Raw genomic sequence first — 12,130 nt, forward strand, 5'->3', positions numbered from 1 at the left:
CTGCAGACTTCTAGCCTTATGTAGAAAAATAAAGACTAACAATGCCCTGGGAGTAATAGGCTTAAGTAGAATTCTGAGTAGATTTACTTAAAGATAATACAAATTAGTCATATAATATTTTTTTATCAATTACATGTAAAAAAATAGGAAATCGACTGCAGAGAACTACTTACAAAATCAAAATCACCATCTTGGGGGACCTTCCAGTTATCAGGGAAAACGTTTTTCGATATATGGTAAGATTCGTGCATATTTTGATTGCAGTTTTCATGGCTTTTGTTCTTGGAATCTTGTTTATCAAAATAGTCCATAAAAGAAGGTCTCTGTGCTTGTGGTGATGTAGCATTTCCTAATTTGAAAATTAAAAGATGTTATAAAGCTTTTTTTTTAAAAAAAGAAGAGCATACCCTTAGAATAAATGATGCATGTAATTATGCTGAACTTACATTAACAACAAACTTGCAGGATAGGGTGACAAACAAGCACAAGGCAGGCAGAACCAAAAGAGATTAGAACTGATGTATAATGGAATAACTTGGGAAGTCATTTTTTTAAGGGAATGGGACTAAGTCTACTGCATTGCTTATTATATGTATCACCCTACTTTTACTGCACTATCCTCTACCTTCGTAACCCACTTTCTGCATTACGGCTAACAACCTTAAATAGGTTGTTTTGTTTGCATTGTAATCCTTGTCCTATTGCAGTGTTTATTGGATATCTTATGATGTTTGAACTGTCTTCTATCTTTTATGATCTGTCTTGAGGTGAACTATGAAAGAGAGAAATGGATGGAGAGATGGATGTGCTGTCTTTACCATTTCAAAAAAACATTTTATTCAAGATCCACACCACAGCACGCAGAGCTCTTGCAAGGATACTTTGAGAGCACCTATGCAGTTTCCATAGGATTCTGTGAAATATTTTCCCAAAGTTAGTTTTGAGACCTCATCCTCTGCCACACTGCTATGGAAATGATGGTTTCTGGAACTAAGTGCCATTTACATGAAGTATTCAAGTAAGCTTATTGCATTTATGTCCAATAAGAAAGCATTGCACTGAAGTACGTAGGTTATATTTTATGGCACACAGCGTTCTAGAGAATACCATGCTATACAACATACTGGACCAATAGAACCAGGGCTTTTTTTTAAGGGGGAATGCTCCAGAACGGTGTTCTGGCAGCTCTAGAATCTGCCCACATGATTCCTTTCTCCTTTGGCCCTGAGGGCTGTGCAGAGGAGGCTAAGCTGCTTTGAGTGCATTCTGCTTTCTTGAGTGAATGAGAGGGAGAGGGGGGGGGAGAGAGAGCAAGAGCAAGCAGACACTGCTTGGGCCTGGTGCAGGCTCTGCAGAGGAGGCTTAGCTGCTCTCTCTCACTCACAGAGGAATGAAAATAAAGCAGAATGAACTCAAAGCAGAGAATTGCTAGAGAATCACACTAAGAAAAATTCCCCCTCCCCCCAAAGAGAAAATAAATCATTCTCAAAGCACTGTTTGTTCATTGTTCCCTATGGGGAAAAACTAGGGGGGCTTTCTAGGTAGCTGGGGGTGGTATTTTGCAAGCAAAATGGACCTGGACTTGACTGGGCCTGATGACTGCACCTGGAGGAAACTGGTTTGATACATTTTTTTTTCTTTTGGGGGGGGATTCTTCTTAGTGGGATTCTCTGGTGTGAAGTTGTTCCTCTTGCATCAGTTTGGTTATACAGCGGGGGGGGGGGCTTTCAGTTTACTTCTAGTTGCAAGAGTGTCCCTGCTTCATATGGTTTTGTGTATTTTAAATTAAAATTTTCTTAGTGTGATTGTCTGATATGAAGGTTGGTCCTCATAGGGAACAATAGAGATCAGCAGTGGCTAGGGGCACCTTCTTTGAGGGGGCATAACATGGTCCCCCAAAGTCCAATCTTTCTTAAACTTGGGTGATCAGGAAAGGAGGGTTCGTAGAAGGTCCTCTGCAGGTTTGGTGCATTTTCCTCACAAAATGCCACCCCCAGCCACCTAGGACCCCCCCCCAATTTTCCCCATAGGGAATAATGGAGATTGGCGGTAGATAGCGGCATCTTCTTTGGGGGGCCATAACATGGCTGGTCAGGAGAGGAGAGTAAGGAGAGGGTCCCCAGCAAATTTGGGGTTGTTAGAGAAGAAAATGGGCCCCCCAGGCCCACGGAGAGTCAGGAGCAGAGTTTCCCATTGGAAACAATGGCCAAGTCTTCCCTAATAATCCTGAAGCTGTATAAATACCTGAATCGGAAGCTGCTTCAAGATTTCCCAATTTTTTCACCTGAATCTTTGGGGGGCGCACACCCCTAATTAAGTACAGTGTTTGGACTATGTGCATTTTGTACAGTATATAAAAAGAACTACATTGATCAGGATGTGCTTTCAGTTTCTTTTCTACTGCATTCAAGAATTCGATAATGGGAGATTATAAAACGCTCTTAGTATCATCTGTATTAGTGCTCTTCTACGTCAATATATTTCACACAAACACTGTACATCTTTCAGCTATTACTATGGAAAAAACAATGATATTTAAGACATACTAAACCACACTCATATCCTGTCTATCTTCCACTGCTTATGGAAAATGTCCTAAAAGTGAAAGATGAGATAAGGAAGGAAAGGTGGAAATCAGCCTTCTACAAGGCTAGAAAAATATTTCAAATTCTTAAGCACCAACATACTTTAAAGCAGCCAGCCGTTTTCCAGCTTTGGCATTGCCTGAGAAGCATACGGAATCAGGATCTGAACCTCTCGAAGCATCTGACAGTCAACCGTTCATATCTTACCAATGGAAGAACCCCATGAGAACACTTCACGTGGTTTATGGATGTGGTTAAAAGCACATCACAATTATGCTGAGTAACTGCAGTTAAACCTTCCCTTCACATAAGTAACTTTCATATTTGTGGTGTTACATTTATGTTTTTACAAGAATTAAAGTAATTTTAGAACAAAACGGATGCCAATCTTACCAAAACAACTAAGAACCAAATTAAGTATCTACAATGGGCATTTTAAACTGTGCGGCAAAGTTCTGAAGTACACTAAGGACAATTTTAGGGGGGAGGGACTCATGAGGAAATTGTAGATGAATTGGTCTGACACATGTTATTGAGTAATCTTACAAACTATTTAAGCAATCATTTGGAAAAAAACACAGCTCTGAAAATGGCTAACATTGTTGCAGGAACGGAAAGTCATGCCTCACTAACTTATTATTACAATAATATACAAGTGAATTCCATTGCCATCGCTTGATTAGATGCTGAGAAAATGCAGAAGATCCACATTAAAGGATAATCTCTAACTTGCTGAGTTCACAATCTTTTGATGAGTTGTCTCATTACTACCTTACATCTAGTAGAGGAGAAACGTATATTCATGGAAAGCATTTCCAATTCAAAAGCTGCTTCTAGGCAATTTTTTGAACGTCAGGCCCAGAATGATTGATCAATTCTTATAGTGCTTACACTACAATTACTAGCTACAAGATAGTTATGATTTAATAATCCCGTCTGTTAAATGGAAATTATGGAGCAGCTGCTTTGCACTAAGTGATGCAAAACTGTTTTAAACTTTGCCAAAAGGGATGAAGCCACGTTAAGACGTACAGAACATGCCACACATGCAATATATCTCAGGTTCATAATATCTTGGCATTTCTGACCAAAAGGACCTTAGAAGAGTGCTATTCAGAAAGACTTCTCAGTCCCATCAGATCAGACATGCATGGGTCAAGGGTGCAACTCAGTATAAATCTGCTCCATGTGTTCAATTAAAAGAAAGAAACTGATGGTTTGCTTGGGTGGGGGAGGGTTTGCACACTACCATCTCCAGCCAAGGAAAAGACAGCTCTCATAAATAAAGAGAAGCACTAGAGTTGCCAGAAACTTTCCAAGTCAAGTGCTTGCCTAAAAGTAAAGAATCTTAGAAATGAGACCCCCACAAATGCCTTGGAACAACACTCAGTGGCCTTTAGTCTCAACCTTTCCTGGAAATGTCAATGTGCTAGCTTTCCCACTTATTTATTTATCAGATTTATACCCTGCCCTCACCACAAACAGGCTCAGGGCACCTAACAACGAAAACATTATGCATTAAAATCATAAACAATTATCTTAAAACAGTATTTAAAAGCTCAGTACAATACAAAGTACAAGACTGGCTCCATAAACAATACTGGCTACATCAGATTATCTGTTATTGGTCTCATTTGTACAAGACTGCCATTCTTTAAAGGCCACTTTCTTGTCTTTTCTCACTTCCTGAACTCTGCTGGTATCCGCGCTGCCATCTTAACTTTAATTATTGTGATTGGAAGTATCTTCCGAAAGTCCTTGGGAGATTTGACCTCCTTATTTTGGAGTCCTTGCTGAGGAACAAGAAGTCCTCCTTTTGGACCTCTCTCATAAATAGATGAGCTCTACATGGACTAGCCCGTACAACCTGCTACTTCTACTAACTTTACCTTTAGGTTGCTTTCTTGGCCAGTCTGATCTGCTTTACTACCTTCCTCTTACTTCCTACTTTGATCCCTCAAGCCTTCCAGCATTTCCAATGCCATTTTCTGTCCATCTGCTACCACTGCCCCAAACTGCCTTTTCAACTGTTGAACACTGCTTTGATTTTAAACAATGAACTTGCCAGCCCAATGGTGAAGGTTTGCTTTCTTAACCTGGTCCTAAAGAAACTCACTACTGACCTGCCAGGCCCATCCCTGCCATCACCTATTCCCCCTACACAGAAAAAGCCACTGTGGATATTAGCAGACTGCACAATATAACACAAATAGGTTGTATGTTACTGAATGGTACCTTCTTTTCCAGGAGATAGATCAAGATGGGCAGCCATGTTAGTCTGTTAGTCTGCAATAGAAAAGAGCAAGAGACCAGTAGCACCTATAAAACTAACAAATTTTGCGGTAGGGTGAATCACAGCTCACTTCTTCAGATACAGCTAGAATGTGAGTTCATCTGTCCTTATATCTTGAAGAATGAAGCAATTACAGATGCTGAATGATAATAGACAGTGAATGACAATAGCAGGCGCGATTGGATGTCCTGGAAGGTTAAAACGTCCCCCCACTGGTTTTTGAACGTTTTGGTTTCTGATGTCAGACTTATGTCCATTAATTCTTTCTCAAAGGGACTGGCTAGTTTGTCCAATGAAGAGGGAGGAGGGGCATTGCTGACACATTATGGCATAAATCACATTAGAGGATGAGCAGAAGTATGAATCTGGGTATGGCTGATGTTGTTGCTAGGATCTATATGAAACCAAAGTAGGCTGTCTAACCTAAAAAAACTACTCACCTGCAATGATAAACTACTTAACACTAACATGGACTCTGGTACCAAGGCCTGCAACAAACCAAGATCCTAGCAACAGCATCAATGTACCCAACAATATCAGCCATACTATTTTAACCTTCCAGGGCATTCAGTTGCTGATCTAAAAGTAGAAGTTATCCTGCAGAGGAATTTCAAAGGGACATTAGAAAGAAAGACTGCTGAATTGCAATGGATAATGAAGCTCAAGACAATGCATCCACCTGGACTGAATCAAGATCTAGGCTTCCTGTCTTATTATCAATGCTGATTTCTCCACACCCACTACCCCTCTGCTTACCCCACCCTATCCAATCACGCTTGCTATTGTCATTCACCAGCTATTATCATTCAGTTTCTGTAATCACTCTACTCTCCAAGATATAAAGACTCACATTCTAGCTGTATCTGAAGAAATTAGCTGTGACTCACGAAAGCCCATACTCTACCACAAATTTTGTTAGTCTTATAGGTGCTACTGGATTCTTGCTCTTTTCCAAGGGAGGGGAATCCCCTCTTATCAATTTGTAGGTAACATCAGCATATGTATATTGTGATATTATAGAATAATGAGGGGCAAGAAGAAGGACAAATGCAGACTTTTACAAGAACAGTAGAAAAATGTGAATGGGGGAGGGGTGTCTGTGTGAAAATTATGGAAAGATTATTGACGATGACACTGGAAATAGAAAATGGCGTAAAAGACATCTCTGTAAAAAAGAAACCAGATGAAATTGTGAAGTCGCAAGGGCAATCAAGGCAGACTCTACCACCACAGAAGGACTTTAGTTGTTCCCATTTGACTTCCATGTTCTATTTCCTCCTATTGATACAATACAGATTTCTCTCGCCATTGTCTAATTTCTTCTATCCCTGCTTGTCCACACAAACCTCCATGCATGTTATTTATTGTTGGAATGTATATTATATGTTAGGGTAAAATGACAGTTTGTTTTCTTCCAGATCTCAGCTTTATTTGGGCAGACGAAACCCTTGGGGGGGGGAGATATGTTTTTACTTATTTTTTGTCAAAATGCCCAGGGGCCTCCAGGCATGGGTGCCTTTAAATAAAAACTTATTACACTTACTTATTTTGTCCTTGAGCAGGAAAATAAAGAGATGAGGAGAACATATATACAAACTCTAACCTTAGCAAAGCTCCTCTGTCTAAATTTATTTCTGTGGTTGCATGGCTTGCTATAAATCTATTTAAAATGTGCCACCCAGCAACAAAATATTACAACCACCATCAGACTATGAATACTTTCAAATGCCACCTCCATAAGCTGCCTTCACAGTATTTTACTCGACTAAAATGCAACTGTACCAAACACACATTACTGAGTTGAGAGGAAAATCTACCTGGAATGGATGATTTTTAAGAATCCACCACAGTAAACAGCTCTACAGATTTACATGCCAGTTTTAAACCACTCTTGGAAATTATCTACAAAATGCAGGGGCTGTGGAATTGCCAGGTTGCAGCCTGTATGCTACTAAATGGTTTCTTCATATCTGGATTCAACATAGCCCTCAGTACTGAATCCTCACAATAGCAGCAGAAGGCTGATGCCTCCTTGCCCTGCATGCCAGTTTTCTAGAGGCATCCAGCTGGCCAAGTTTGCAAATATACTGCCAATCCTTAGCCTCACATAACAGGGCATTTCTTACGTAAATCCTTGAAAACTTCAACCAAGGAGGCAAAGGGTATCGGGCTGTCTAGGAACCTTAAGTACACTACTCCATAGAAGAAGGGGGAGATAATGTGTATATATAATATTAAAAGTGCACACAATGTAACTAACAGGAATGCTAAAGAAGTCCCATGCTATAATAGTGAGATTCAATTTAATCATGGGATGTATTACATATTCTGTTCTGCTAAGCTATTTTTTTAAATAAATATTTTTTTAAAATATTTAAGATGTTTTATTGGTTTTAAAGATATTGTATTTTATATTATTCTATTAATAGGAATCCACCCTGAGCCTGCAGGTGCAGGGAAGGCAGAATACAAATTGAATTAAATAAATAAATAAATATTGCAGGACATAATGACTTAGATCCTATTAGCAAGCAACTTCTGTTCATGCTAGATAATTTCTGCTGCAGTGTGCAGTTCCAATTTTGCTAAAACTTCCATACGCTCAGGGCCCCACTGAAAACCACTGATCTTCTACAAACGGAAGCTTTGTAAGAAGATATATGCTCCATGGCACAGACTATCCAGCATGCATGGACCTCTTTCATTGGATCCAAGCCAACATATTTGATCAATAGCCCTGGGTCAAGAAATTGCCATTTAAATGATGTGGACAAAGTAAAGAAGAAGAAAAGAGGATTACTGCTCAGGAGAAGGTTAAGCGCAATGTAGAGGAAGACTAATCAGGAGACACACAGTGCAGAATAGGTTGAAGTCACAGCGTTCCACAGATCTTAGAAGCGCTACATTTCCAGAAGTAAAAGGATGAAACAAGGAATGTACAGGGAATGTACAATGAGGATGAGAGAGCACCCTATTCTGCAATTCCCAACAGCAGATTCTGTGCCTACATCTCTTTTCTTAGAAAGCTCTATTCCAACAGCCTGAAAAATCTGCACATATTTTGTGCATTTCCCACCCACAATGGTTTCTCCATTCCTCTTGGAACTATTGCATTTGCTTTTCATAATACTACTATCGTAGTGATGCTTTACAGTACTCTTCCATCACATGTTAGATTTGATTAGTTCAAGATTTCAGTTAATAAACATCCCTATTACTCACAGCATCTAACACGAAAGTACCTTCTTCAGTATCAAAAGCAAATTAAAACAAGTATTAAGTGTTTTATGGATTGAATCATTCTAGACCAAGTCATCACTCATCAACAGAACTGTTTATTATCTTCCAGACGAAGATAAAGATCTCTGGTCTACTGTTCATAATAAATAAAACCATGACTTGAATTGCCAGCTCCACTTCTACAAGTCACAACAAGGGTGTTTTGTAACATACAAAGCAGCTTTAAACGTTATCCTCCTTTAATACAGCACATAAAGCTGCCTCAGTTCATCCTAAGAGTGGATGCTACACGGCCAGTTTTGTCGCATGTATATTCATTAGATAAGCATCAAGACAACCATCCGATGGGCAACTGTAGTTCACTGTGCATTTTTGGAGAGCAAACATCAGACATTTTATGCTGCCCGGAGTTATGGTTGAAGAGCCTTTTCATTCTTTATTAGAGCTTAACTATGATTTTTATACACGCGCATGCACACATAGACACACCAGTTCATCTGCCGATTTTAACTGATTTCCAAACAGGCATTTACAGAGTTTATATTGTTTCTCTTAATTAACCAGAAGAGCCGAGATTTTTGCAACAGCTCTGTCATGATCCAGCATTTCAGCTGTTGCAAAGCTACTTGGTTTTACAACAAAATGTATTTAGGAAATTTCAACAAATCCCGAAAGGAACCAGAGATGAAACTGGTAGGAAAGCAAAGCAGACTGAATACCAGAAGGCAAAAAAGGGCCTGTAACAAGAATGTAGATCAACCCAAAAAATGATGGGTTGCCTACCCAAGAGAGATTATTTTTATGATATGTATATCATAAAAATATTTAACGTTGTTCAACCAGAACTCCTGGCTATAAATTTATATGCCTATCATAAAACTGGCCCCAGATGGCCCCCTTTTTGAATGGCGTAGCCCACTTACATAGCATGTAAAATGTCCTTAATGCAAAACATTCTGTCATTTTAGTATACAATATATTTTTTCCAGTTGACCTACATTAAAATGTTGTGTGAATAATTTAAATAAAAATTTAATTATATTGAAAATGTATACTTTGCCATAATATGGCAGGAGGTAAGCAAAGGACACAGAACTAATATGCCAAAGACACAAATATACAGAATCCAGAAGTTTGGAGCCTTGCTACAAAACATTTGCAGCATTTTCTGGTTGGTCATTTGTTTTAGTAGCATACATACACCAGCCCAGCAGAAAAATGCTGCTGCTGCTGCCAGGGAAAAATCAAGAACCAAGTCAAAATGCTCATCTGAATCTGATCTACACAAGTGATAGCTTTGAAGCCCTCGCCTACCCGGAACTCGTTCTTTCGCTAGATGTAATGTTAATCCTAGCATGTTTTTTAAAGTCACAACATGATGGCTCTTGGCGTGGGCATTTATTGATAACACCATTTAGCAACTGTATATAAGTTAAAATGAAATTCCTTAACAGAAAGAAGTAAAGCGTACTTTTCATGGTGCCATCTTCGTCGTCGTCATCATCATCGTCACTGTTTATCACCATGGTCCCCAAGTCTGATTCTAGCATGGTGCTGTTATGTTCAATCATGGTTTGGGCACTTTCACTCATCGTACTTGTGGCCCGCATTGTGCCTGCAGTCTCTGAACTACTCTTTACCATGGTATGGGAGTCCAGCTCATCTTCATCCTGACAAAAACAAGAACAAACAAACCAGAATCAGGAATAAGTTCCCGAGAATGCCCGTCTTGAGAACACAAGAACATTCACCCACAAATTAACTCTTCTTAGAGTTTTGCCCCTTTAAATTAAAAAAATACAAAACATGATCTAAAATACATTTCTGACATACTGTCTTTTAAGGGACACTTTTAAGGGAAACTCAATGGGTTTCTGCAGATTTTAGTATTTTTAGTGGGCATTAACCAGCACACTGGAAGTCATAATTATTTTTCCTTGTTCTCACTCTTCCTTTTCTTCCAGCCCTATTCCAAATAAAACTGTACATTTGTAGCTTGATGAGCCACGCTTTGTAGCATTTCTCACACTTGTCCACGGCTTCTAGATAAGTTGTATCTTACACATAAAGAGTTGATATAGAAGGTGGGAAGACAGTAACAGAAGGGAAAGAAAAGTTTGCATTTTTCCTAGTACGTAACTCACCCATCTCACAGGGTGATTGTTGTGAGGATAATAAAAACAGACTTTGTAAACTGTTCTGAGTGGGCGTTAAGTTGTCCTAAAGGGCAGTATATAAATCAAATACTGTCTGTTGTTATCATCTCTAAGGCCTTTTAACTGAAAGGTATACCGATAATTATATGAGAGGATAAATGTAAAAGGTTAAGAATTCCTTGACCAATATCAAATCAGATTTTAAGCACAGCTCCAGCAGATGAAAATAACATAACAAAACAAGAACTCCCAACACAGAAACGAAGCTTGCCTTTGTGCTTCTAGTCTGCTACTGTGTAGTCAGACCAGCAATTGTTCTCTGAGGCTTCAGTCAATAGTATTTCCCAGCACTGCTACCAAAAGTCCAGGGAAGGAACCAGGATTCGAAGGTTGAGAATCTATTTGGGATGCAGAAGGTCCCAGATTTAATCCCCTGCATCTCCAGTTAAAAGAAGCAAGTAATGGGGGAAAAGAAAATCTTTTCCTGAGACCCTGGCATGCCGCTGCACTCTGGGAATACAATACTGGCCTTAGAGAACCAATGGTCTGATTCACTGCAAGATAGCGTCATGTGTTCTTTAAGTTGCCATAGATCTGGGACCTTCCACGTAAAAAACACAAATTCTGCCACTAAGCTAAGTCCCTCCCTAAGGGCAAAGATAAAAAAACTCCAGTAGACTAAGTCCATCAAAGCAAAAGGGCACTGAAACCCCATCTCAACTGGCAAGGCCAATTCTTTTCTTTTGTATATAGTCAAAGGATTTTTTCCAGCTATGATAAAAGGGGCAAGAAGAAAACCTGTTGATACTTTGTAGAAAAATATCTGCTGAGCAGATGCTTCAGGACTGTGGAACAGAGTTAATTCCAGCAAAGGATACAAAAGCATTTCCAATCAGTGGCAGTAATGTGCCAGGAATGTAAAACAGAGAACTGATGATAATCCAGTTCATGAATCATAAAATCCATATGGAATAGAAGTATTTGAAAACATTATTAGGAAATCCTACTCTCTTTCTGAAGTCAGATTTAGAGTATGTGCACAATATCCAAACTATTTAAGGACTAACATGCTGTTCTACGCCTTTTACAAGGGCACATTTAACAACCCATCAAGAACAGCAGAATGCAAAAAGAAGGACTTGCTGGTGGCATTAAAATTGCCAATTAAAAAGTGTATAATTTTAGGTGACTCAGTAAAAAGCAAACACTTTGATTTTAGTCCTTTTTCAAGAGCCAAATAGAATCAGCCAAAAGTGTGCCTCAACATCTCATTCTAACATCATCCAAATTCAAACACAGCCTTAAAAGAAGGCCAAATGCCTCTAACGAGTGCCAGGCAAAAAATAAGGGGGAGGGAGAACTGCTCCTACTGCTCCAAAAGCAGCAATCTTACAAAGCACTGAAACTGTCCAACAATGCCCAAGACACTGCATAAAACGATAACATCAGGTGTAAGTTTGAGAGTTGTTGGGTTTTTTAAACTCTACAATGACATTTCAAATTCCTACTTTAAATGTCATGGATGCAGCTCTTTATATGACTATATTTCAAGAGTTTTTCCTCCAGTGCATTCAGAGAATTATATTCCTTGTACACAACAAAACAGGGTATGCCATGCAAAGGCCGAAATAGGCAGTGTGCAGTCAATGACATCGCTTTGTTGCCTGAACAAGAAGAAGAAAAACGTACCATTGAGTCACAACAACCAACTCATGACGACCCCTCAAGTGTTTCCATATAATTTCTCTTTCTTCACTTTTTCAGATTAAAGGAGCACAACTGTTCTTTTAAAAAAGTGGGGTTTTCCCCTTGAAGTAGTAAAAGAAAGACCTTACAAGCAATAAGACCTTATGAAC

The 12,130-nt window shown here is 39.1% G+C and overlaps 1 protein-coding gene across 1 annotated transcript in view; it reads right to left on the minus strand.

Moving 5' to 3' along the window:
- The window catches only part of STK3 (serine/threonine kinase 3), a 165,027-nt gene that overhangs the window by 71,819 nt on the left and 81,078 nt on the right, over nt 1-12,130 (minus strand). The window contains exons 9-10 of the mRNA XM_054984799.1: nt 9,590-9,788; nt 174-349 (exon numbers count right to left, since the gene is read on the minus strand). Of these exons, the coding sequence (XP_054840774.1) occupies nt 174-349; nt 9,590-9,788 (375 nt within the window). The remainder of the gene's footprint in view (nt 1-173; nt 350-9,589; nt 9,789-12,130) is intronic.

The sequence above is a fragment of the Eublepharis macularius genome, chromosome 7 (assembly GCF_028583425.1).
Source record: "Eublepharis macularius isolate TG4126 chromosome 7, MPM_Emac_v1.0, whole genome shotgun sequence".
Taxonomy (NCBI): Eukaryota; Metazoa; Chordata; class Lepidosauria; order Squamata; family Eublepharidae; genus Eublepharis; species Eublepharis macularius.